We start from the raw sequence: 13,115 nt of genomic DNA, 5'->3' as shown, positions 1-13,115 counted from the left end.
TAACACCAGGAGTGATTGGGTAATTTCAGTGTACCCGATATTTTTTTGGAGCGAGCGAAACATAGTCAGTCCAAGCAATCGACCGCTGAAGTCGGTGAGGACACATATGGGATTATCGTACCGCTGAAGTTGATAGAGAAGGCGTTCCCTGCAACCAACTGGCTCTGATATCAGCCAGCCTTGCGGGGTCCTCATATCATAAATTATTAGCCATGTACTTGTTTTGGTGTACTTCATCTCTTCCAAAGTCATGTCTATCACCACTAGAAAGACACGAACCCATCGATGGATGGAAAGACCTGTGAAAACTGTGGTTCAATATTAGTTGACCTAAAACAGAACCAAGGTCGATATCAAGTGAACTAGCAGACTCATTGGAAAAGTCTCAAGGAGAATGCATCGGTACCAGCTTGTGGAAGCAATACGGGGCCCATGCCATATTATCGAGGACTACAATAAAGAGTATTGCTATTTGTACATGGGTATCTTGCTATTCGCAGGCAGGTACAAGTCCCTTAAGCTAAACCTCAGGCAAGTTGGTATATTTAGCATGCACAGTAAAAGGATAGATTTTTAGACCTTATGGCTATCTCGATTAATAAATCCAATGGAGGTAATTATTAGAGAAAAGATAATACAATAAAGCGTAATAAAAATAGTATTTCCTAAACTACTTTATGCAGAAGATTAACAATTATCAGCAGGAGTGATGTCCAAGTTTCTGAGTCTGTGCTTTCGGAAGTTCACTGACCTCGTTATTTGCCTTCTTCGGTGTATTTCTTGCATCATAAGCTCTATTACTAAATATAATAACTTTTTGACAGCGAAGGGGGTACTCAGAACTGATTCGGAAACAGCTCCAGGGTGGGGAAAGCGGGGAGTGTTCACCAGAATACCAGCAGACAGATGAGAACGATTCGAAATGTGGTAGGTTGATTAATTCTAGTAGTTCAGCAGGCCACTTATAAATGAGGTGTGAGGAATAATATAGTATTGGGCTTGGAGTTGACGAACCACGTTCATATCATGATTAGAAACATCAAGAACTTATCATACCTAGCTAAAGGCAAAGTGTTCTAATACTTTATTGCCCTTTTTTTATGTTGCGTGGCGGGCTCCTCTTCAATCAAGCATCCGCACTTGGTGGATTCTAGCATCTGCACTGAGTTAATCTGTCGTCATTCTATAAAGAATACCATGAGCGAAATGCGTTGAAACTAGCAAGAGCAGAAGAGAGAATCGTGAAGACACCCTATAGAAGGCGCCCACAGTTTGAATAGCCACCCAGCCGGTAGTAAATCGCTTTAGTTTAGAACGATACTTACCATCGTGTCCGTGTTGTTATCCCTGAATTGCGATCGTTAGGTCTAGGATCCGATGCTCATGTAGAGTCGCGCGACAGGTGTAGTAGCTGACCTCATACATCGACCACGAGCTCCTTTAGCAACGGCTATACTAGAAGCGTAAAACCCACACCTCCTCAGAACCCCGAACCTGTATTAACGAGCCAACTCTTTTGTTGGCCCATTTAAATGAATTTCTGTCTGGTTGTATGCGGGGTGGCTGGAATGTCTCCTGTTGTATGGGTGCCTAAGATCTCGGCTTCCCAAGGCATAACAAAGCTAAACACATCACCAAACAACCACAACTGCGACGTTGCAGATGCATCAAAGTGCACAACAGGGCCGAATAGTTATGACATCTTGTCCGCATTCTAGATATCTCGGTGTTTTTAACTCATAGTACTCACCTCAAGGGTCGACTACGATCGCCTTGCTATCAACATTTTAAGCTGCCTCTTTGCCCTACGCCGGTCAGGGAGTAGTCTAGTTAGACTGTGGCACCAGTCGACTCAGATCGGATGCTTAAGGCGGTCTAATTGCGGCCTTAGAAGCTGGGTATGGAACTCATTGAGCTTGCGAGACAATAGTGTAGGGATTCCGTACTTGATGCCGAGCTCTACAACGCTGTGTGAGGGGACCCCGGCGTCCAGTGGGATTCGGTCTCCGGGTCCGCGTTTTCTCAAGTTCGCTAAAAGTTTCTTGCCCTTGATCTTGGGGTGGAACATCATATAATTTGAGTTGTGGAGGACTCTATAAGGTCTAGGACCTAAACCAGTCGCTCTCGAGACATTCGTTAAGAGACAGACTTCAGATTCCTAGCTTCCGTGTGGACCCACAGGTTGACTGTTGAGCAGCTTCCTGGATTTCCTGGTGAGTGTTACGGAATACTCGTCTATGTTTGCTTGGGACTACCTCAACAGTTTCAAGTTAAGTTGGAAGAAGTCCGATACTGGTTTGCATATCTCTTCCGGCTACGCTATCCTCTAGCTATCCAACATGAACAAGTCTTGAAGTATAAACTTCATGAGGATAATGTCATATGCCGCACTGCAGGTATTATAAGTTGAGATCATCCTGTAAATACCCAATCTAGAGCCAGTTTCTCAGATGCCTTGGGAGTTTTCTTGGTGTCCAGACTCTGATTAGCTGATACCTTCACCATGAGCACCTTAGCCTCCGGAAATATTTCTAGATGATTTTATCAGGGGATATTGGGAACTTCTCGTAGAGAACCAGCGTGCAATTGAAGTTGCAAGCCTGTCTGAATTGTTTAGGACCCATCCATTTGAAGACAAGAATAAGGCAATCGTGTATCTCGAGGCGATATGCTCGCTTTAGATCACTTAATTTGTTGAAGTCAGTGCTTGGGAAATGTCTTTGCTTAAATTCATAGCGCAGAGAACTCGAAGATGGATTAAAATCCTCTAGAGACTACATATATGGAGAGGGCGCTCCATGTAAACGCCCCAATCACAGAAAATCACTGGCTAGTATCCAGTATCGGAATGGCGCTTTCAATCCGATGGCATCCAACATCAGCATCGGACATGTCCAATCCGACATCGTCACACATTGCATTCGAGGCCGGTGACATTAGAAACTATGAATTGGCCATTGGACCAGCGTTTACTGTTCAACCGCGTATCGAAGTGGTGGGCAACCAGTAGGTGGCATTGCCGTCCTATGCCCGCACCACGAGAATGAAGGCGGTAGGTAAAGGCAGAACCATCGAATCATCGAACCATCACGAGCGTTGCCAAAGTGTGCGTGAATAAGACGCAGAATCACAGATGGGGGCTTTAGAGCATCCAATGAAAACAATGGTGTCTAGGTCTACACTCCGGAAACTCCCCCAGATTGCACTGCTCTCTAACTATCGACGCAACTTTACTGGGACGTTGAGAGATCTTGCCAGCAGGGCCTACGTGGACGTTTGACTCGCCATCGAGGTGAGCCAACGGCTGGTGGAGCTCGCCCGGCTCCCCAGGATTTCTCGGTATGGACCGCCGGAAATCGTGACATGGGTGACTAGGCTCTTCCTTGAGCATTTCCCTCACCCAAGCCCCTGCTTCCGAAATGGCCTGATCACAACAAAAAACAGCGAGGCCATCGACACGAACGGAGAGGGAAGGCCGTTGACGACGGCCAAACGCCGACGAGCAAGGACAGGCGCTGCTTGGTGCGGATTCGACATGGCTTTTCGGTCCAGTGCTATTCCTACTAGCCGAGAGCGACCCGGGCCATCATCGTGTCCAGCAGGGATGCGTGGTTCGTGGCGAGAGCTATCGAGAAGCTATTGCCGCGCAAGCCGTCAATCAGTCGACGATGAGACAGTCCGAGTTTTGGCTTTGCTAACCCAAGCGGCCGACTTCGTGCGTGACTCTAGGTAGAAATGGGACCGCGCTCTTGGACTCCTTGTTGGCCCTTGGCTACTAGGCCCCTAGACTGTTTGCCACCATGCTGGCTCCATCGACTATTCTCAGTCGGAGGAATAAGCACGTAGATCGCCTATGTTTGGAGGCCGACGCTACCATCTAGTGAGACGTGCACGCGGGAGGGAACCAGGATGACAATGGAAACCTCAGCGCACTGTGTCTTATGCGGTCAAGCGATGAAGGGGCAAATACGATACAGTAGGCCCCTACAAGTGCGGTGGAGGGAGGACGGCCCTAGAGGGACACGGGCGACCGAGTTGGTGTGGTCAAGCCGCCGGGGGGGGTCGCAGTGAGATCATGCTCAGCTCGCGATATGATCTCGTTGTCAGCTGCCGACGTGGGGAGGTGCTGACATCACTATCACCTACTGTTCTTGGGTTGGGAGCCGGTTGGACAGATCACCGAGCTGACGGTGCGCCTCGAGAGCTGCCTTGCGTTATCATCGGCCGCGCTCTCCTGTGGTGTGGTGGCCGTGGTGGCCGTGGCGTTGCAATTGTGAGGGGGTTGGCCAGCAGCATCGTGGCTACAGTTGCACGGCAGCACGCTGTGCACGCGCCTGATACCCCTCATGTTTTCGGCCACTCCTTCTTGGATGGTGAGGGTGCAGATCTACGCGGAGTCTTCGATGAGCTTCTTTGATAGAATGCCAAAACGGGCTGAGTGCAGACGAGTTCTGCGGGCGGAAGAAGCACTTCTGCCGCACGACATCATTGCAACGCCATTGATTAAGCTCTGACCTATCTCGTTGAAGGCTTGGCAGCCTGTGTAGATAAGATATTTGGCTATGGAGGATCTATCTCAACGGTTGCGGCGCGGGAGCTGCAGCCCCCTCTCAACGGCATCAACTTGCAGCATTCTTTGCCCGGGAAACCCCGGGCAGCGTGGATGTGTATCACTTAAACTGCGCCAATAGTGAACTATCCGAATTCCACCCGAGTAGCAACGTTTAACGCGTGTTCCTTCGTTGATGAAGTGGAGGATCACGGGGCAGAAGTTCGCACCACTACGCTGCTGCACGTACGTGTTGTACTATGGAGCTGCTCTCAGGTGTAAGCCACAAGTGTCTTGGAGGACTATGGCTGAGGAACGGTTGACCGCATTAACGCATTGCGCGGGCAATCCCTGCAGATCCGGGCCCCAATCCAGACCAGATCTAGGCTACGCCGTAGCGCGCGATTGGTGCTGGTGCATCGATGTTGGGGCAGATGTTGCCATCGATGTGTTTGCTGGCAGTGCATCACGAGCTTATGTCTCAGACAGCCCCAGTGACAGACAGATGGGTTGGGAAACCCAGCGGGATCGGCACGCGAACATGGCGTGGGAGGCGGTCCAACCCGACCCTGTGTTGCGCATGCGGACGTCCTCGTTTTTACAGCAAAAGTTGGCCCCGTACTTGGCGACTTTCAATGGCGAGCTTCTACGATTCTACGGCGTGGGAGCAAGTGGCTGGTGGTCTTCTGGCGAGATGGCTGGAGTCCGTGAGGCCGTTTACCGACATTGATGCGAAACGCCTAATAGATTACCCTGCTCCGAAAGTACAACTCGTTGCATCCTTGCCCGTTACGGCCTCGTTGAGCTTGGCCGCTCGCACGGGGCAGCAAGCCCGTCCCGTCCCAAACGGAGCGCCTGGGTTGGGTATTCCTACATATCAATTGCAGGTCGCGGGCAGGACGCACGCACACCCTCGCACCTGCAGCGTGGTGTTGCAATCCTGGAATCGAGACAATTCGAGGGGAGCAACCGCCCGCAGACGCTGTGCATCTCCCAGCATGTGTCCCAGCATGTGGCTTGCCGCTGTGATCCAGTTGGGCGTGACATGAGCGCTTGGAAGGCGGCGATTCGCCGTGTGTCCACAGCAGTGGATGGCCAGGAAGATTTATCGCGGGCAGATGATGGAGCGTAGTAGTGGAGGAGGTGGAGGCGGCCGATGGGTTGAATGATGGTGCAGATGATGCAGCGCCGAGCCACGCAAGGTCACGGTCGAGGCACATCATAAATACGGCCGACGAAGAGGAGGGTTGCATTTAAGGGAGATATAGGGCCGCTGGCGTCGCCACTGTCATTAATCGGAGCGTTGCGGCGACGTGACAGGAGGCCAGCGCGGCGGCAGCGACATGTGCTGCAACGGTATGCTGCCGGGTGTCATCATGGTCATGCACGGTGAAGTGGGCAAGCTGCAACGGATGGACGGGGCGAGAATGAGTGGGGAACCGAACAGGGGATCCGGACAGTGCGTCCGGACAGTGTGCTAGCCAGCAAATATCGATTTTCGCCCCCTAACCAGCCTCGAAGTGGTGGCCGCTGACGGCGGGGGCGCACTGTGCTCACCCGGACCGGAAAGTCATGGGGCCGAGGCTGGTACTGGTGGCTGGGAACGATGGCGTCGGGCGGTGCACCCGTCTTTGGTGAGAGCCAGAACCAACTGGGTTGGCATTCTGACAGCTCTCGAGTCACAATAGACATTCGGCACTACTAGACGGCCCTGCGGAGAGGAAATAGTAACAATGGCTTTTGCCCCAACTTCATCTGCAAACTACCCGCGCTGGCTGCACGAGGAGGGGCCAGGGGGAACGGAGAAAGAGAGGTGGAGGACTCGCGGATCTGCTGGCGAGGCGCCCCGCTGCAGGTCGTGATTCGACATCGTCAGTGCTGGACGGGTTTTATCGACCAAGTGGGCTCTTGCCCTGCATCAAGGGTTGAAGGGTTAGTCCCTGTGTTTTCGGTGCTGTGTAGCGACGTGTAGTGGCCTGTAGCGGCCGAGCGAGTCCGAGTTCCAAGTCAGTCAAAGCCAGAGGCCCGCTCGAGAACCGCCGGGACTGAATCAAGGTCGTCGTCGTTTGTGTGCGTGCTGCGAGTGAGGCGTGTTAGCGAGTGGTGGCTCGTCGAATCCGTGGTGGGGTGGGAGGATGTGCGCACGGCTCGGGCGCACTGTAGCGTGGCTGGGGCCAGGCGCGCTGCAGAGTTCAAACTCCCACTGGGTCCCCCGCGTGGAAGCCAGGCGCCACGACAGCGAGCCGCGGCCCCTGCGCACTGTGATCCCACAGTGTGGACAGTGCCCCGCGGCGCTGGCGGCTGGGGCGTGATTGGCTTCCCGCTCCGCATGGGGCGCAGGTTGCAGCGGCGGCCCCCCTCCCCAGCAGCGCCAGCAGGTGCCCCCAGTGGTAGCGGCCCAGTGGATGCTCAGTGGGTGCTCCAGGTGGCTTGGCAGCGCCCATTGGCTGCAACTCCCGGCTGGGGCTGGACGAGCTTCACCGCTTCTTCCCCCCCATTGACCCCGTCTCCCCCCATCGACAACCGCCCACTGCAGCGCGGCGGACCCATGGTCCAGCGTCCTCCAGCACCCTTCTCCTCCTCCGGCTGCTCTCAAACCTCTTCTCTTCACCTCCTCAGGGACTTGACGAAAGAGCGGTGTCGTCCGCTCGTCTCCTACAATACTAGCACCGTTTGCTTTCATCTCCTCCACTCCCATTCTGCCTCTCGCCCAGAATGACCTTCGATTTCAACAACGGCGGGGGTGATGCCTTGCTAGAACTGACCTTTGACCACCGGGATCGTACCGCTTACCAGTCCTACCCGACCGCAACTACCCACTCGAGTCCGTCTGCAGTATCAAACATCATGCCGCAAAACGCTCGCTCCTGGAACGTGCCGCTCGACATGGCTTCGAGCAGTCCCCTTGGCCATGCCTCGATGAGCCCGGAAGACATCTCGAATTCCCCTCTCTCGCAGTCGGCCAGCCCACATAGCCAGCACTCGCCGCTACAACAATCACCCTTCCAAACCGCCGCAAACCCGTTGACGGATTGGGCCCTCCAACAGCAGCAGCAGCTTCAACATCAGCTTGCCCCGGCCCCGGACATGTCCCAGTTCATCCAGGATGCCGCACTCATGAGCTTCAACGCCTTCCCCACAACCTTCCAACCCAACCCTCTCGACTATCTGCCGACAACCCAGGCTGCGTTGCAGGCCAATTTGCTTGAGTCGACCTTTAACGCCATGCCCTCAATGGACGATCCCACCCACGCGGTTCAGTGGGGCAGCACTGGAATGGAGAATTGGCAGGAGTTCCAGAACACTCTGCAGATGGATGGACTTCCCCGCCTTGATAGCGTTGGCAGCAACTCGCCTACCGGAACTTACCTCGAGGTCCTGTCTCTTCCCTCATCTACGGGCGACGGCTGGGCCATGGTCGACTGGAACCAGCCCAATTTCGATCAGTTCCAGCAGGCCCATGCCCAGGGTGCTGCTATCTTCAACCCCTCTCAGACCCTTCACCTAAGGACCAACTCCGACTCCTCCGATGGTGCCAACTCTTTGGAGTTTGGCAGCTTCGAGGAGATTGCTCCTTTCCCCTACTCCCCCTTCTCCCCCGAGTCGGACGGCTATGTCGACACCACCAACCACCGCAACTGCATGTGTGGAGAGGGTGTTGGCCATACTCACGACACCGTCAGCCCTACCGCTGCCGTTGCTCCCGTGCCCATCAAGTCTGAGCCCTCATCCAGCCGTCATAGCCCAGGCAGCGGTGCCGGGTCGACGTCTCCTCCTTCGACCAGCACCACCCGCCGAAACTCTGGCCCTCGCAAGAGCCCCATCGCTAAGGCTACCAAGCCCGTGACTCGACGCATCTCTAACGGCAAGAAGGACGGCACTGTCGAGAAGAAGGTTGGCCGCAGAAAGGGACCTCTTTTGCCTGAGCAGCGAAAGCAAGCCAGCGAGATAAGAAAGCTGAGAGCTTGCCTGCGATGCAAGTTCCTGAAGAAGACTTGTGACAAGGGAGAGCCGTGTGCCGGCTGCCAGCCTTCCCACGCTCGTCTGTGGCAGGTTCCCTGCACTCGTATCGACATTAAGGATATCGGTTACTTCATGAAGGACTGGAAGGCAGACTATGAGCGTCACATGGACCGTGGCGTCTCCGTGTACAATGTCAAGGGTTTCGCCCAGAAGGAGACCCTCATGTGGATCACCCACGGTTATGGCTTTGCTCTCCCCGTCATGGTCCGTGAGGTATTTGTCGCCGATGACAGCTGCTTCTCCGTTGACTGGGTCGAGTCATCCCTGACCGATCAGGAGCCTATCGACTTTGAGACTCGCACCGAGAAGCTCGATGTTGGTGCCGAGGGTGTCCGTGTTGATGCTCTCTCCGAGTACCTTGACAAGCACATCGACGGTCCCTTTGAGGACTTCATCGACGATCACTTTGAGGGCACCCCCTTCATCACTGAGATCCTCAAGACTGCCCACCGCTTCCTCGTCAAGGAGAAGATGCCTGTCATCCGCAAGGCCCTCAAGCTTGTCCTGGCCTATAACCTCACCATGCATATCACCATGGTTGAGAACCAGGGCTCTGAGGTGGCCCTGGATGGTCAGATTGATGACGAGGACTCCAAGTACTACGGCCGAACCGTCGCTCCCGTCATGATCAACTTCCAGATCAAGTGTGCTCTCGCCGACATGTGGCGTGAGCTGCAGAAGGACATCCTCGAGGAGCTGTCTGCCCTGTACTCTGGTGTGTACAGCGGTGAGAAGATGAAGAACTGGCCTACCATCTTCATGCTGGCTTCCATCCTGCTGGCCGTCTGGGAGGAGATGCAGTTTGACTGCCACTACCGCGTCCCTGACCCTATCGCCGTCAACAAGTTCTGCAACGACATGGAGACGACCCCCGTTGGCGTCATCGTCGGTCTCTTCCACGCCATTTCGCAGAAGCTCCCAGCCTTCACCGACTGGGACACCCGCAAGCACGGACACCTTCTCCACAACAACGTCGCCGTATGTGAGGCGATGACCGAAGTGCGACAGCACGTCATCAAGCACGGTATGTACTTTTCATGCCCACACATTGACCCTATCTAACCATTCACTGCAGAGGCCTACCTTCGAACCCGCAAGGAGTCCAAGTTCGACCGATACGACTTTGACTCCCTGTCTAACAAGTTCCTCTCGAAACTTGTTATCCGGGCCAACTAAAGGATCCTCTTGACGAATGTGCTTGAACGTCTGTCAATGATGCTATTTTATCAGGCTTCCTTGGATGCCAACCTTTCCTTTGTTTTATGCTTTTTGATTTTCAAGCGATAGCGTTGCAAGATTTCATGACTCGGATCTTGGAAGACAACGGGCCCCAACCCTTGTCTATGCAAACACCAGAACACAAGACGACGATTTTACCTTCTCTCACGGCTGGTCACCGACAGAAAAAAGCACGATTTTACCTGACAACGGGAAATGTGTTATGACCTCATTATGACTTTCTTCTACGATTGTATGACTTGAAGAAGACGAAGCTTTTTATTGTTATTCACCGTTTTGCTTGGGGGAAGACGATGGATACAGACGAGAACAGACCCTTGATAGGGTGTTTTGATGGGATCATGTTTCATGATATGGCATTTGAGGACGAGACGATTCTGCATGGTTACTGAGCCTAAACGAATGGAGATGTGCATGGAATTCAGGGCGTTGGCGAGCTCAAGTGGGCCGGACCTTCGTATTGGAGCGGATATTTGCGCGATATGCGGTGTCGAGGATTTCTCGAGTAGTTACAAAAGCTCACGTATACTAGGCGGGTGCTACAGCACCTGCTAGGGAAAAAATGGAGTATACAGTTCCTAACATTTGATCCGTCCCTTTGACTATAATGAGAGTGATTTGCATTTGGGCATGCAGTGACAATCTTCGCCGTTCACTGAATTGCGTGGGGAATGGTTCGTCAGTGACGACGCCACCTCCTTAGCTCTGCAGTGTTTAAACAGCTAATAACGCGGGGAAGACTAACATCCACAATGGAGTAGATGCCCTCGTCGATGATCGGGATGAAGCCAGGATGCTACTGCATGTGATGCGACAATGGCCCTTAATTGGTGGTTAGGGGGTGGCGGTGCTTCCAGGCGAGGTCACTGGAGCTACACTCTGAGACGTCTTCCCGACGGCCTTCCGTTCCGAGGATACTGTATGGTTGATATCCTGGTCATTTCCCAGTACGTAGCATCGACTATTGAAAGCCGCCGCCCACGACCTGGTCATGCGTGGTGAGTAGTGGTTGCTCAAAAACCCCGCTTGATAGCGCACGGTGGGTGGCCAGCACCGATTCGCTTCCGATATGTATCACTAGAGGAAGTGGCTGGGCAGATGAGATCATTGAGCCACATGCAGATAGAGAGACTAATGAGCACTGGGCCAAGGCTAGTGACCAGCAGCAATCGCACTTCGTTCAGCTGGCTGGAGCGGGAGTTTCATGCTGGCCTGACGAGATGCGGGGGTTTGATAAGAGGCTTCAGGCTGCGGAACTGGCGGCTGGGACGTGTTATTGGCATGGTAATTAGTTGGCGACACGCTAGTTGGAGACGAGAGCTGCAACTAAAAGGAGAACTGTGACGCCAGTGTCAGTTCTAGGTATATTTAACTCCCATTTGTTACTTACTATCCATGTAGCTTCTGGGTTCATTGTCATCCAACACTGCTCGGCGGAGCATAGCGGTCGCTGCGGGGCGCCCTTGTCTTCCCTGGTGGCATAAGAGAAGAAATGCGACTTTATCTTCCATGCAAACAGGTCATTCTCATCAATTGATTCCTGTCTAACACTCGTACGTCGTAGAAATTGACGCACAAGTGAAATATTCCTCGTTGAGGTTCTAGAACTGGTGTAGCTAAGCAGGTTGGATCACCGATCTCCTCTGCATTTTCACGGCAGATGACGAGTCGAAGGACCGCCAAGCTCGCAGTTGGACTCTTGCTATTTCAAAGCCAAGCTTGGACGTTGATAAGGGCCCAAATATAGAAACGCCTATGCGTGGCATACGCTACATATACCGTGTCGGTGTTGTGGCAAGGCTGGCCGTTTTGCGGAGCACATTCCCCTCCACATGTTTTCTGTCGCTTCTTTCTTGGCTTTGTCTATCAGCTATTGCTGTGGAATACATTCGCATGTGCTTCTGGGGTTCTTGTTCCAACTGCTTCTCTTGTCTATATGTGGCCTTGTCTCCCGATTTCAACTCGTCGTCTCGCCAACTCACTGCACTCACGATGGAAGGGGATGTCCTCTTCACAGTATACCCTATAGAAAGAAGATACTCTGTTGGGAGGACGCTATAATAGGGTCTTAACCGTTCCGATAATTAGAGGAATCTGAGGCTGGTCTTGACTGCGAACTCGGCTGTCGGTCGATAGATAGCTAGCACATCATCTGGCCGACGCACATCCTCCAAGAAGTTACTGACACGGACGGCGACCCAATTTCGCCGCGCTTCATATCTATCGTCCCAATGAATGGAACACATGACGTGGGGGCGGGTCGTTGTCTTGCCGATGGAACTGGAATTCGTCGGAACGATCAAGCTATTCCTGGGGCCCGAAGAACCGGGTGGGCCCGGAGAGTCCCGGGAACCTACAGCATCGAGAGAACTAGGAACAAATAGGGAATTTGGGGATTTGAGAACGTTCATGGTGGATGATTCAGTGCATAACTCAGCTACTCAGGAATTTCACCACTGGGATCGACTCCCTGAGTCCTTCGAGTTTCACCTCAACCAGGTCACGTCTATAACCACATTCAAATATACGACACTGGCCACAGCCTGCATCACTGATTGAATATGAGTGGCCAGGTGAGACACAGTGTTTTGATGGACGAGGCAACCAGAACATTCCTAAGGCGATTTCCAGCCTAACGGACAAGATGGAATGCAGGAGGAGCAAATTGGTATCATTGAGCCTGTGTATAAAAGTATCCGTTTGTTCTTGAGTTGATTAAGGGACTACCATTCAGATGGTGCTTTCTTCCTCTCACTCGTAGCCTTTCTTGAACCCCACACATCGAATTGAGGCTTCATGTTGAAGCAGGCCAGACCCTGTCCTTCCATGCATCCCTACAAACTTGGAGGCCGGTAATGTTTGCACACACGTATGTGTTCAATACGCCTCGTGTCTTGCCTGGCCATCCCGGTTGTGTGGTTCCACTATTCAAACATGTTCAATTGACCAGCAGGCGGATATTGAACGGCTTGAAAACCGTTAAGTGGGTGCCTACATCGAGTTAAACAAGCCTGCCGTCCACAGTGGGCCAAGCTTTAGTCCGGTTGTTGGGAACTGGGACATGTCACGGGCAGCTGAATTGAGCTTAATCAGACACTGTTGAGGCATTAGTCTTGATTTGCGGAGGTGTCATCTGTCTTGATTCCATCAAGGTTGATCCGGCTTCGAGACAAGTGCCTCGTGCATTAGCCGGGTTAGATTGTGCACGTGGGTCAAACCGCTATGCGCTGGTATCTACAAAGTACAGATAGGCAATTGTCCACGGTTCCTACGTCATTTACTAGGAGACGATCAATCGGAAATT

At 52.9% G+C, this 13,115-nt stretch overlaps 4 protein-coding genes across 4 annotated transcripts; all 4 read left to right on the top strand.

The window, feature by feature from the left end:
• Positions 1-4,075: 4,075 nt before the first annotated feature.
• On the top strand, positions 4,076-5,807 carry BGZ61DRAFT_515612 (uncharacterized protein; the record flags this gene model as incomplete). The annotated part of the gene is made up of 4 exons (XM_046252251.1): positions 4,076-4,373; positions 4,692-4,795; positions 4,833-5,256; positions 5,297-5,807. The coding sequence occupies 4 exons, from the start codon at positions 4,076-4,078 to the stop codon at positions 5,596-5,598; spliced, it is 1,128 nt and encodes a 375-aa protein (XP_046107607.1). The 3' UTR covers positions 5,599-5,807.
• Positions 5,808-7,264: 1,457 nt separating this feature from the next.
• Positions 7,265-9,748, top strand: BGZ61DRAFT_345736 (uncharacterized protein; the record flags this gene model as incomplete). Its single annotated transcript, XM_046239817.1, has 2 exons — positions 7,265-9,596; positions 9,648-9,748. The coding sequence occupies 2 exons, from the start codon at positions 7,265-7,267 to the stop codon at positions 9,746-9,748; spliced, it is 2,433 nt and encodes an 810-aa protein (XP_046107606.1).
• Positions 9,749-10,551: 803 nt separating this feature from the next.
• On the top strand, positions 10,552-11,295 carry BGZ61DRAFT_515610 (uncharacterized protein; the record flags this gene model as incomplete). Its single annotated transcript, XM_046252250.1, has 3 exons — positions 10,552-10,809; positions 10,845-11,095; positions 11,213-11,295. Exons 1-3 carry the CDS (start codon positions 10,628-10,630, stop codon positions 11,293-11,295), a joined length of 516 nt encoding a protein of 171 aa, XP_046107605.1. The 5' UTR covers positions 10,552-10,627.
• A 252-nt stretch (positions 11,296-11,547) lies between these two features.
• BGZ61DRAFT_446625 (uncharacterized protein) lies at positions 11,548-11,977 on the top strand. The gene has a single exon (XM_046245227.1). The coding sequence runs from the start codon at positions 11,567-11,569 to the stop codon at positions 11,870-11,872; it is 306 nt and encodes a 101-aa protein (XP_046107604.1). The 5' UTR covers positions 11,548-11,566; the 3' UTR covers positions 11,873-11,977.
• The last annotated feature ends 1,138 nt before the right edge of the window (positions 11,978-13,115 follow it).

The sequence above is a fragment of the Ilyonectria robusta genome (assembly GCF_021365365.1).
Source record: "Ilyonectria robusta strain PMI_751 chromosome Unknown BGZ61scaffold_5, whole genome shotgun sequence".
Classification (NCBI taxonomy): Eukaryota; Fungi; Ascomycota; class Sordariomycetes; order Hypocreales; family Nectriaceae; genus Ilyonectria; species Ilyonectria robusta.
Note: the sequence above shows the minus strand (reverse complement) of the source record. Positions and strands in the feature narration are given on the sequence as shown.

What these genes read in the sequence shown, in the direction of transcription:
- BGZ61DRAFT_446625 (XM_046245227.1), top strand. Translation starts at nt 11,567, where the DNA reads ATGCGTGGCATACGCTACATATACCGTGTCGGTGTTGTGGCAAGGCTG.